The sequence below is a fragment of the Cygnus olor genome, chromosome 4 (assembly GCF_009769625.2).
Source record: "Cygnus olor isolate bCygOlo1 chromosome 4, bCygOlo1.pri.v2, whole genome shotgun sequence".
Lineage (NCBI taxonomy): Eukaryota > Metazoa > Chordata > Aves > Anseriformes > Anatidae > Cygnus > Cygnus olor.
Window position 1 is genome coordinate 21090683 of NC_049172.1, and position 13421 is coordinate 21104103.

Consider the following 13421-nt stretch of genomic DNA (forward strand, 5'->3'; position numbering starts at 1 on the left):
AGCAACATTCAAACGCTAAAGACAGACGCCGTCAGGGCTCGTCAGGAAAAGGCATCTCGCACCCCAGCCGCTTACCGCAGCTCTCCTAACACCCCCCGGGTCAGGGAATACTGCCAGCTCCCTTTGACAGATAGCGAACAGGTTTTGGAATCGCAACACCTGCTGCAGTTCCCAACCAGAGGTCCGCAGACGCCCAAAGGAACTAACAGAAAAGCTGCACTTCGGAGAGCAAACTCCTGCCCCTCAGAAGCGGCTGCCCCTGCGTCTCCACCCGAACGGGGATCTGAGGAGACCTCACGCTTCCCGGCACCGGTACGGCTCCCAGTTACACAACAAGAGCATGAAGTTCTCAGCGCTACAGGCACGCACCAATTCTTACGCTATGGAAGAAGCGATTTTGCGTGTTGCAAACCAAATCTTGGGTCGTGCTCAAGCAACACCCGGGGGCTCCTGAGGAAGGACCAGAGTTAAGGACGATCCAAGGGGACAGGGATGAGGTGCAGGGTCTGACCCGGCCGTCCCAAAGCATGAGAAACTCACAGACTTCAGGTGCTACCACCCAGCCAACCCCTGCTGTTCAAAATCACACCAGGAACAGCGTGCCAATGCCACTGTGGTTTCGTCCCAGAAATCACAGAAGAACTCAAAGTCTTTAAGTGGATGAATATGCTAGTGAGATCCCAGGGATTCCTACTCACTCCCACAGTACTCTATCGATGGATCTGTCAATCAAGTGCCAGGCCTCCATTAAATGATACTAACTACTGTAATTAGACAAGATTAATTCCAAACAACGCTGAAGACATCATGTTTTTACAATTACATGTCATTACCCAATATATCAGAACATGCAATTTGCGCAGGTATTTCCAGAACATTGAAAACAAGGTAATCTCCCGCTTCCTTCGCTTCAAACCACTGTGAACACCATGTAAAAAAGTAACAAAGGGCTCGACTCGTGTGAACGCTTTACAATACGCTCGCTGTCCCTAGGAGACAACAACAGCTTGATTTTGCTCATCTACCTCGTAGTAAGTGTTAGAAAAGCAGAAATATTTTACAGGTCCACTCAGTATTACAGTATTGCAACTAGGCATCCCAAGAAAACAACTCAGCCTAGTGGGATTCCATCTTGAAACCACTCAAAGTAAAGCTTTCCTTAAGGTGTTGCAAAGTTATTGAAATGGTTGGAATAGTTAATGGCTAAAAACAAAGTACTATAAACACATATCCCAGAGGTTTTATTGTTCTAGTAGCAGTCAAAATATGCTTCGTATAGAAACCCACGTTTATTTGAAAAAACTGTAAAGGATTTTTCACAATATAAATTAGATCCACTTACGGAGTTTTGGTGGCTGAAGTAGCTGTGACTTGACTGCTGAATGGCAATTTGCTAGTCTAATGTTAAATGGGATCTAACCGCTAGTATAACATTCAATGGGATCACGATGTCATTTATATTGCAAGTATTACAAGGTCTCGTAGAAATAGTCAACCAACTATTTTCTCTCCTAGTAAGAGGAACGGTGAACATTATGAGCAACACGTCTGAAACGGATGATTCAACTTTTTGATCGAAGTTCTTAAACAACTTTCAATCATTCAAGTATTATGGTCCCTATATACATACATCTACGTGGCTAAAAAAAACGGCATGGTAGACAATTGAGCACACCGCCATCAGATCGTAAGAATTACAAAATTGTCAGGTTTTAAACAGCAAATTGTACCTTAATCGTTTAATTAAAAATAGAAGAATTAGGTAGACTATTTTGCAAATAAAACAGCACACTAGTGTGCCATGTATTAAGGCATACCTTTAAACGCACACTTGTCATCTCTAACAAGTTTTATACAATTGCTACCAAGTGAAAGGAAGAGAATCGTCTTGCAAAACCGAGAAAGAAATACAAAATACCTGGAAGCCTACATTTTTAAAGTACAAAATTAACCTTCAGTCCTTGTACTGAAATACTATACGTGGTACAAACAGCGACTCTTGCCTACATGATCTCCCGAGGATTTCTTAAAGCTGGAGGTAAATTTGAGGGTTTTGATTCTTCATCCAGAAGTACCAAATCTTCGATTTCTCTACCTTTGTACTTCCTTTTACATATCTTCACAATAACTTTCTTCTTGAGGAATAATTTCAGAGCTTCTCTTGAAGCAACTGCTTTGGCATTTTCCATACTTTTACCACAGCCAGTACCCAAATAGACAGACTTGCACCTCAGTTCACAAACGATATTTTCTAGAGAGCTCTTGTTTTGAGGTAAGTCTGCAAGCTCCTTCAGGGGAACAAAAGCAACATCTAAGGTAGCTTTTACAGACTGAATAGACGAGTTAAGAAGTTCGGCATGATTTACACTAGGGCTGAAGCCTCCCACAGCAACCAGTTTCCAGGCTACAGCTTTGTAGAGTCTGTTGAAAAAAGGTTGTCTTTCCTTTGCATCTTCACTGGTTAACGGTTTGCACAAAGCCTTAGCGGGACTTTCACCTGCCTGCGAGCTACTCTTGGAGGCAAGCTGCTGCGAACCAGCCTGCGTGCCACCCTTGGAGGGTGCCCCGGCCCGCGAGGGACCTTGCTGAGAGCCGCTCCGAGCGGCCAGCAGCGAAGCAGCTACCTGAGCACTGCTCTTGGAGGTGAGCAGCGAAGCACCCTGCTGAGTGCCGCTCCGAGCGGCCAGCAGCGAGGCAGCCACCTCCGCGCTGCTCTTGGAGGCCAGGAGCGAGGATCCCGCCTTAGCGCTGCCCTTGGAGGCCAGCAGCAGCGAGGTGCCAGCCTGGGCGCCGCTCTTGGGCGCCAGCAGCAGCGAGGTGCCCGGCTGAGCGACACTCTTAGGGGCCAGCAGCAGCGAGGCGCCCGCCTGGGCGACGCTCTTGGACACCGATGGCGTGGCACTCGCTTGGTTTTTGGAAGACAGCAAGGTAGCGCTCGTTTGCGTGGCGCTCTTGGCAGTAGTCGCTGGCACCGCTGCCGCCTGCGGGGCGCTCTTGGCAGCCGGTGGCACGGCTCCTGCCTGCGGGGCGCTCTTGGCAGCAGCGGGTGGCACTGCCGCCGCCTGTGGAGCGCTCTTGGCAGCCGGTGGCACTGCTCCTGCCTGCGGGGCGCTCTTGGCAGCAGCCGGTGGGCCCGAACTTAACGTAGTTTTTTCAGGTGACGGCTCATTTTCACACTTGCCTTCCTTAGGTGGATTCTCTCCCGACTCTTTTTCGGATGAAGACGGGGTTGGACTTTGCTCAGTAGTATTTTCAGCATTAACAGGTTTTTCTTCTGCTTCTATGCTCAGTGCTGCGACTGCTGCTTGATTTGAACTGCAAGCTGACTGGCAACTTTCTGATTCTTTGCTACTATCTTTTTCCTGCTTTTTTGGCAATGTGCTCTCTGTTTCCTCAGGAGATTCTGCCTCGGTTGTTTTCACATCCTTCTCGGTATCCTTAGCGTCTTTGCTTTTCTCAACAGCTCGTTTCTTGGAGGGCTCCTCTACCCCTTCTGCAAAACAAAGTAAGTGCGTTATCCTCTTCAATTTCTGCACCGTTAAATATCCATCTAGAAGCAATTTATCTAAAAACTTCTAACAGACATCCCTCTGAAGTTAAAGGGTATATATTAGGATTACACCTTGAACCATAATTTCAGGAATTAAGTTAGTATTTCAGAATATTTTAGTAATTTTTGACAAAAAAATGGAAAGTGCAACCTACCATTTCAGAACATTTTAGCATGTGTTTGACAAAAAAAAGAAAAAAAAAATCTAAAAGTGCCCATATGCTAGACTTCAGGTTTTGGTTTGGGATCTGAAGGCCAAGTATGTACTTGTATTCTTGCAGGCCAGAACAAAAGTGACCAAAGCACATTAAATAGATTGTCTGACCTAAAAAAAAAAGAAAAAGTGCATTTTGTCTACTAATATCATAAAAAACATTTAAAATACCAATTCAGGAATTTCTTTACAAAACAAAATTCTAAGTTTCTCACAAAGCAGCAGCATCTGAATAAAAAGCAAAGTAACAAGAATTCAGTTAAGCTGGAGAACAATCATCTACATTACATTAAAAAGTTCGCTTAAGGTGTGCACAGGCTGTAGATTTACAAACATTGTCTTCAAAACAAGAGCTCTAAATTACCAGCAGAGTAGGTATGCATTGTGTCTACTTTAAAAGCATTAACGAGGGAAAAAATAGCATAAAGAGGGGAGACGGTTAGGGATTGTGGAGAGTAAATTAATTGGATTACTTTAAACCCGAGGTAAAGCTCGAACATTCACAGGCAAGCATTGTCTAACTCCTATGTATTGTCACAGCTATGATCTGCTAACCATTGCTACTTGATATGCCTCTTTTCTTCACCTTGGCAACCAGTTCGTCTCTCGTGGTGCGGACGGGCGCGTCGCTCACTTGGATGCCTTCGGCCATTTCCAGCGCTTTCTCCATGACCTGCGGCGGGTACCTGCAGGGGCGACAGGGGGGGAGGAGGGGGAGGAGGAGGAGGAGGAGGGGGAGGAAGGCCGTCAGACGGCCTCCATCACCCCCCAGCCCGGTGCCCGCCCCGCCCGGCCCGCACTCACCGGCAGCCCAGGAAGACGTGGTTGGCCCACACCATGGAGAGCGACACGAGGCGCTGCAGCTCGGCGCTGCCGGCCGCCGGCGGCCGCCCGACGTTGCGCAGCAGGAACTCCCGCCGGTGCCGCCAGTGCTGCTCGGGCTCGCAGGCCCCGCGCAGCGCCTCCGCCCACGCCACCTCCTCCGCCGTGCGCCCCAGCGGCTCGCCGCGCGCCGCCTTGCCCGCCATGACCCGCCGCACCCCCACCCCCCCCGCCTCAGCCAGGCCCCGCAACGGCCCCAACGGCCCTAACGGCCCCGCCGCGCCGCTCCCCGCCCCGCCCCGCCCCGCGCCGCTCCTTCCGGCCGCCGGCGATGACCTCACGGCCGCCGCCGCCGCCACCGCCCGCCCCAGCCTGCCTTGCGGCGCGAGGCGGCGGCAGGCGCGAGGGGGCGCTCGCGCCGCCAACGGCCGCGGGAAGGGGCAGACCCGTGAGGGGAGGGGAATGGGGGGGGCGGGGTGGTGGTGGCGGCGGTGTCCCGGCTGCTGGAGCGTTTTGGAGGGAGCGTTAATAAAGGAGACCTGCTAAGAGCGGAAATTGCTGCCTGTGAAGGGTTCACGTATCGGCTTGTGCTCCTCTGCAGGCAGGCTTCGCGTTGGAAAAGTTCGTCCTTGGGCTTTATTCTAAAAGCGTGTGGAGAATTCTGTGTGGAAAAAGTGGTGAGCGCGCTGTGACGGTATCCCCAGCGCCAGCCTGCTGAGGTGCTGCTTGTAGAATTAACACCAGGAAAGCCAACGCTCTTTTTCTCAGTATCCGTTGGTAGAGCGGAAGGGTTTTTCCTTCCCCCATGTAGTTAACCCACCCAGTGTTCTCTCTCGCATTGGTAAGGATAACTGGGGACTGAGAGAGAGGACAGTAACAAGCAGGATGGGCTCTGACAAACTCACTGCTCTGTATTTGCAACTAGGGCAAGAAAACGGGAGAAGGTCTGTGTGCTGCCTGGCGTGGGTGTCTGGGAGCAATGGGTTTGTCCAGAAGTGGTGTCAGAGTGTTCAGAAACAGCGCTGTGGTCATCACCAGGGTGGTGTCACCCATCTGTATCCAGATGGTAATCGGTGCTGTGTGTGGTTATCTGGTAATACAGCCTGAAATATTGGAAAGATGTGATCTGTCACACGAGGTTTTCCAGGTAGAGATGGGGCGGGCCTGTCTCCCAAACCTCTGACTCCATGATACCAGGATTCTGGACCACAGGGTCGATACAGACACTGAAAGGCAATGGTGAATGGAATCCCTGGCAAACAGGTCTGAGTTTGGGCTGGAGATGAGGTCATACGTGCTGCCAGCCTCTTTGTTCACAGCCCCAAATGAACCAGTTCTCTCCGTAACAAAGACAGCTGAGGCTTGGCCCAGACTTGGCACCTGCCCCTAAGGGCCAGCAGGAATTCGGACAGGCCTGGATAACTGGCTGAACTGCCAGTAACCTTGTGAAGGTAGCAGAGCACACAGCACAGCCTTGAACACCCCATCTTCCTCTGCAGCCACCTGAGCTGCCAAGTGAAAGTGCTAAGGACCAGTCCATGCTGAACTGGTAATTTACCAGTTAAAAGTAGGAGCTGGGCGGGGTTGGACTTGAGGGAGTGAGAGTGGCAATGCCGAATGCTCAGAGGGATCCCAGAAGTCGTATGTGCAGTGCTGAGATCTGGGTATCATCTGTGAGACCTGGGCTCCTCTAAAAGCATTGTCTTAGGGAGTGTTGATGGCTCAATACAGCTACAAAGCCTAATGCATGATCTGGAACTAGGGTGGCTCGAGAGCTGATTGGAACTTTTCCTTGCCCAGTTTTATAGGACAAATGAAGTGGGAGTCGTTTCACCTCTGCCCACTGACCATATGGGTGAGTGCAAACATAGGTGACAGCTGGAGAAAGGGTCAGAGTCATCACGCTCCTGGCATGCCACACAACAGTTCTTGGCTGCGGTGAGCAACTTCTGTGGTTTGGCACCTTTCTGGCACGTTGTGCTGTTAGCTTGGGGTTATTTAGTGCTTCTTTTGAATCAACATAGCCTTTTTGTTGGGACAAAGGTGACTGTGTGCTCGCACCATACTGGAAACAGGCTTGATGCCAGCCGCAGAGCGTGTGATGTCACGCACGGGCTCGCAGACACACGTAGATGTACGCCTGCAGTGCTTGCTGAGCACTAGGGACATACTGTGTCTCAGGTTGATTAAAAAAGTGCGTTTGGTAGAAAAGAGAGAAAAACACTGCTGTTAATTTTAAAAAAGGAAACAAGTAGTGTTTTCATTCTCACCAGGAGAGGCAATTTTGAAGTTAAACACCTCATTGATGGTGCTAATACTGTGCATTTAATTTTCAAGATTGGAAGAAAAGAGATGTTTTTGTTCCCACTAGGGAAGGAACTTCTAAATACCACATTGGTAGTAGCGTTGTTAGAGTCATTTGGGGCTTGATAATAGCTTCTTTTGGCAAGATACAACTAAAATCTCAAGGTGAATCATACCAGCGCCTATAATCACAGTACTGCACCTGTACTCGCTGCATAATAAAGAAAGTTTATTTCTGCCTTCGTAAACTAGTGAATTATTATTTCTCCAGACTCGAGTCCCGCTGAAACACAGAGGGCAGCAGCCCCATTGAGTTCAATTATGTTCTGTGCAGTTAAGGTTAATATATAGTGACACTCTTTATTCAGCTTAATACGAGAAGTGTGCCCTTAACATCACAGCCATGCAAAAGATAAAGCTCGGAGTTATTGTCGCAGAAGGGTAATAGCAGTGGGATCCGACTGGCCTGGCACAATGAATCCTCTGAGCACCATCCGTAGCTTGGTGCCTGCAATAAGTAATGAGCAAGCACTCGCGAGCCCTGGGTTGTGTTTGTTAGGAATGCAGCTTGACACTGGAAGGGAAAGAGACCTTTTGCTGTTTCCCGAGGTAATGTTCTGGTTCTGCTGGAGCAGAGCCGTGAATGAAGGTCTCCTAGCCGGGCAAGAGACAGCACTTCAGGGGGACGTGTCTGCGTGGGCCAAGGTAGCCGGTCACTGCTGTTCAGTAAACCAGAGGTGGAAATGTGCGTTTGCCTTCTGACCTCATTACCTGAGGTTGTGGAAGCGTATTAGATGCTATCATTTCTTCGGATGACAGAAAATACTTGCTGAAAGAGCATTAATGACTGCGTAAGCTTGCCAATGGAAGGAAGGTTAAAGTGAATCTGTGTTTTTATTCCACCACAGGTATGCTACTGTTATGCTACTGTAAGCAGCTCTGGATTATAAAGTCACCCACTCTCCTGAGACTTCTCAGCTGAGGAAAACGTACTGTGTAGTTGCAGTGGATAAAACTAAAGGTAAAAATGAAGAGCTGAGTTGATAATCATTTTCATTTACTCCTGTGCTCTTACTGCTAGCTTAAAGTACGGTTTTGCATTTATTACTACGTTATACTTGAAACAATGCCTACAATAGGGTTGTCAGTTATTTCATATGAGTTAAACTAAAGCATCCAACTTGCTAAACATCCATTGTCTGGCATGAAATTTTCCATGCTACAGGTGGGAGTTTAGGATGACTTTCCTGCTACCAACTGTGATCTAAGAACAAAAGCAGGGGAGAAAAGGGCTTAGTCTAGGGTGAAATATTGTGGAGATCTTATCTTTGAAGTGCCTTTATGCTCTAGAGCTGATTTGGAATTTGCCGTGAAAACCTGAATTTGGGGCAGGTGTTTTCTGATCTTCTGACTGTACTTGGCCAAATTTATAAGCATTTGAAGAAATTAATTTTCCACACTCCTGACTTAGCGTGTGTCCCGGTCCTCCCCCCCACCCCCAGCCTCCACTACTGCTGCAGTCGAGCCTACTCTGCTTATGAACTGCAGCTCTGTTTGCCACACTGGACTAGGATGGAACTGGGGACTGGAAGTGAGGTTACAGAGACCATTCCCTGTGCTCCCAAAAAGCTGCTGTTTTTCACTGGCGCTTGAGTATGTTTGACAGGAATAGTAAGGGGACATGTACCTGACTGAGGGGAGGGAAGCAGTAAGAATTGAGGCAGGGGACATGGTGAGACTGAAACTACTAGGCGGGGAAAATAAGTTAACCGGGGATAGGATACTGGAATTAGGTGAGGGAGGAAATTAAATTCTTGAGGAGAAATCAATGAGGTAGAGTTTAAGGCAAAAGGACGAGTACATACAGATGAGGGGGACTGTGTGCCGGGAGCCTAGGACTAAGAGGAATGAGAGGATAGATCTGGAAGGCTGTTTATATTGGTAGAGCAGAAAAAGTTGCACAGAATCAAGTCTCAGCCCTGAGCCAAGGGACAAGCAGTGATGGAAGGGGGAGCATTGACAGAGGAACCACTGGGATTTGAACAGGGACTTAGAGAAGGGAAAGTGAAAACTCTGTGAGCACAGAGACATTAGCATTTCAATAGATTTTTTCCTTTGCAGTAAGCATCTGCTAGGGTAAGTAACACCAAGAAAAGATTCTGCCCTTCTAATTTTGTGTAAGATGTCTTCTTGTTTTTTTTTTTGTGTGCCAGGAAGGAACAAAAGAGGTAGAAATCCATTTGTTTGCAGAAATCCATCTTGCAGAGCCACCTTTAAAGAGTTTTTAGGTAGGAAGCCTTAGGCCTTTGGCAGACAGCTCTACCCTAGAGTTGGAGAAAGCAAGGAAACAGCATTAAGAGTCTTAATGCAAATATTGGCTTGAGTTCATTGTAATTCAAGAGGATTCGGGAAAGCACTAAAAGGGCAAGAAGACCTTATCTGAAAAAAAAGAATCTCTAATGAGGCTGTAACACACTGAACTTTTGTGTGTAGATGTGTATGCATGTCCACACACACGTATCTAGTACCATATATATATGTGAATACGTTTTAAGTATACTTGCATTATTGAGAGTGTAAGAACCTGTAAATCTAGATACCCGAGCTCCTTCAGTCAAACTATTCATGCCTTGGAGAAAGAGAAAAATTACAACTAATATTTTATTGGCTTGGGTTGCGGATAGCTGCATTACGCAAATGGATGCTATTAAATCTTTATATTGTGCTGTACCAGTATGAATTTTGTATGTGCTACATATTTTGCAGACACAAATAACTATTTTAGAAATGATATAAGGAGCTTTCCTGAGACTCCAGGCAACAATGTCAAATCTAATTTGAATTATTGCTATTGAAAATCATGGCTCTGTTTTTCATTATTGTTACACCAATATCCCTGACAACCTGCAATTTACCTGGTATGAACGGCACCTCCTGAAAATACAGAGCTGTTTTGTGTGCTCTGGTGTTTTTGTATATCCTCTCAGATATTTCACATTAACGCCACTGGATGGCACTGAAGGAGACAAGATCGCGTGGAAATATCTCTAGAAGTTCAGTGTAACCTCAAAAAGTGCGAATGGCTTACTTTTTCACTCCATTACTGAAATAGACAAATGCGGACTCATTTTCCACCCCGATGTAATACTTTGTCATCAAAACCAGCTCTTAAACACTCCTAGATGTACTTCTAGTTTTTGACAGTAGCAAAATTACAGTGGAGGCAAAGTCTAGGCTTCTGAATCTAAATACTTCTTCTCCCGTCAAAAAGGTGAAAATTAAAGATGCAGCTTTGGCTCATTCTGGATTCTCATGTGAAGGTTTGCAAAACATCCCAACAATTTTTGGTCTCTGTCCTCCATGGCAATGCTGTCCATATCGGCCATTTCTAATATTACAAACAGGTACACTTTCCAGTATGCTAGCTTTTAAGCTCATTTTAAAAAAATGCATAGGAATTCATTCAGAATTAAGAGCTTCCACCTGTTGAGGAACTGTTGTATAGTGTTTCAGAGATCCTTCCAACTTGAAACTCCATCTGCAGTCCCTACACAAGGAGCCCTGTTTTTTTCTGGGTAGGGACTTTGATCCTGCATGGAAGGCACACAACTGCTCACTGTCAATCAGACCTATAACTTGGGAGTCCTCTTTGACTCCGGTCTGTTTTTTTAAACCTGTTTATCTTGATGGATATGAATTTTGTTTCCTTTTCTTCTCCAAAGTCTTGTTATCTCTGTCCATATCACAGATGGGCTTTTTTAGGCTTTTATTAGCTCTCATCCTGCTTATGACATTTTTTTTTCCTATGCTTGTTGTGACCTGTCAAAGAGGTTCCTTGAAACACTATTGTTACACTTATCTCCCTGGACTCTTTTGTAGTTCCTTTCGTACTTCCCCCTCTAGCATACCTCCATAGATTTCCCTGTGTCTGCAAGACCTCTAGCCCTCTGAGGGCGCAGTCTGGCTATTTTTTTTGGCAGCAGTGCTGGCCTAAGACAGTCTCTGCTCGCAGCCATTCACTCCTGTCCCTTTGATATCCCTGCTCGTTTGCAGGCACAGTTGTTTTGCTCGGCTGCGTGGTAATCCAGATTAGGAACCTGATTTGGCTGAAAAGCAACAGGGGGGAGGGAGGAGAGGCACCTTTTCCAGCTGCCTGTTTCTGTGGTGTGGTCTATCAAACAGCGTTTTGGCTGGTGCCACGGAGGGGTTAGGTCAGGGGCAGACAGAAGCGCTGAGAGATGAGCAGCTGCAGGCTGCAGTGGCTTGTGCTGGTTTAGGTGGTACTGTTGCTAGCTGTTGAGCCGTGACCTGATTTTGACGATAGAGGTAAGCCAGCTAATAGCTAGCTGCTTCCGAAGGAGTAGTGCTGTGCCTCCTTCTTCTCCCCTCCTCCTGGATTCCTGTGACTTTCCCTGTGCCAACACCGATGCTTACCTAGCTCCCCAGCGAGCCAGATGTGGGAGCCAGCCGACCACAGAAGTATTCGCCGCTTCTTGTAAGGGTTTGCCTGGCTGTTGTGCTGCATGCCCATGGAGCCTGCCCTCTCAGCAGCAGCTGGGTGCTCTGTCAGCTCAGCTGCATTCTCAGTTGCACAAAAACACTTCACAAACTTTGTCTTTTCCTGTCATCTGCTGTCCTCTTCTCTCACGGTCTCCTTATCTAGTCCATCTGCTTTTCTTGTAATTGTGTTAATGATGTCCTTTTGGTCACCCTCAACATATGGAATATCCTCCCTGAGGCAATCGCTGCATCCTTCAAATCTCTCAAGATTTGAAGATGCCACAGTAAACTGCTAGCTGATAACGCCCAGTTCAGTTGCTTGTAGGAATTACGGATTTCATTACTGCACTTAATGTGTCTGTGTATTAGCTTGAAATAGGTATGCTCTGCCAGTTTATCTGAGAAACTAAAAGGGTTTAAACTGCTACAGAATCTTTTTTTTTTTGAAAAAAAATCAAAAACACCACACAACCTCCCCCCAAAATACTCTCAAAGGTATGCCCCGAAGCAGATGTAATTCCCTAAGGTCACATATAAATAGCAGAGACTGATTTGCTGTTGCTTCGCACCTTGGATCATCATTCATGCTTGTGCAAATGGACACAGCATTGCTACTAAGCAGTTTACAGTAACATCTAACAGAATTGTAAATTGCTGCCCCAGAGACAAGATAGCAGGGAGTCAGCGCTTAAATGAGCAGCTGAGCATAGAGACCTGGGGATTTCTTTTCACCTATCTGTTCTTAGTGTTTGGGTTCTTTTTAGACACCTGTATAAGCATACCCTAAACATATTTTATTCTAGTATTTTGGCATGGTAAGCATTTTTTTCCCATTCATTTAAATAGAAAAGGTATGGAAAAATAGCAATGAGTGAAGTTTCACATTGCCTTGGAAACAATAAAATAGAATGACTTGAATTTGTTATTATAAAAACACTTGTCAGGGCACCTCTAAACTGTGCAACAGAGCACAGGAAGCAGCGTCTGTAGACTTGCATACGAGTGTTGCTGCACCCAAAGCACTTAACCCTGTTGGTGGGTGGTGCTAATTAGGCTGGACACAGTGCTAATTAGGTTGGACATAACACGGTGGTCATGCAAATACACCTGTGACTTTCCGGCTCAGACCTGGCTGGAGGATTCCGCACATAGTGCTGTATCAAGCCATATGTGCACGTCCAGCGAGAGAAATCGTTGGCCCATGGCCTTTTATTCATTACCCCTGTAGGGTTTAGCTGCAGCAGCAGATGCATTTTTCATGTACAGGTGTCAGAAGTGGCTTTGTGCCAGCATTTACCTCCCTCTTGATAAAAATAGAAGATGCCCTCTTAAGTGTGTATTTCCGGCTGTGCGTTGTTGCTGTGAAATAACGGACGTCCAACCTAGCTGCTGCTTGAAACAGGCCTGTTTTACCTCTTAATTAGAGCAGTAAGTATTGATGGAGAGCAGGAAAGACACCAGGATGGTAATTTTTTCAGCCACCATAACTTTATAGAAATTGTGAGTCTACTGCAAGGTCACAGTGGCAGACAGCAGTGTGGCAAAGAGCAAAGCACAGTCTCCTCCACTACATTTATCAGGAGGCCTACCTTTTCCCTCCAGTGAGACAAAGCAATGTTTCAGGTTAGAGATACAATCACAACTAAAGCATAAATTCCCTGTCTGGGTGGCAACTATGCTCCCAAAGCACTGACGACTGAATTACCGTATTCTGAAATAACTGGTGAATATATCCATAAATATAACGTTCTTTCAAAATAATTTAAAGGTTCAAGTTGATGTTTGTATGAAGGCAGGTGCTTATTTGGCATCCCTGCCCATGGCAGGGGGTTGGAACTAGATGATCTTTAAGGTCCCTTCTAACCCAAGCCGTTCTATGATTCTATGATTGTTAGTAAGAAAAAGTTAAACTGAAGAAGCAAAGCAAAACATTATTCAACCGGCAGTATTCAGAATGGCCTGTGGGACGGAAGCAATGGAACATCTCTTCTATTTTTTTTTAACGGCCTCGAGTAATCGTTTTGGCAACTT

General features: G+C 46.6%; 1 protein-coding gene across 2 annotated transcripts; it reads right to left on the reverse strand.

The window, feature by feature from the left end:
- Positions 1-792: 792 nt before the first annotated feature.
- LOC121069862 (CDKN2A interacting protein) lies at positions 793-4816 on the reverse strand. Of its 2 annotated transcripts, XM_040556378.1 has the most exons (4): positions 4569-4816; positions 4320-4450; positions 3021-3493; positions 793-2981 (listed from the first exon to the last, which is right to left on the reverse strand). In XM_040556378.1, exons 1-4 carry the CDS (start codon positions 4790-4792, stop codon positions 2004-2006), a joined length of 1806 nt encoding a protein of 601 aa, XP_040412312.1. In that variant the 5' UTR covers positions 4793-4816; the 3' UTR covers positions 793-2003. The 2 variants fall into 2 exon arrangements, with proteins under 2 accessions (XP_040412312.1, XP_040412311.1); XM_040556377.1 differs by having other exon boundaries at positions 793-3493.
- Positions 4817-13421: the final 8605 nt, after the last annotated feature.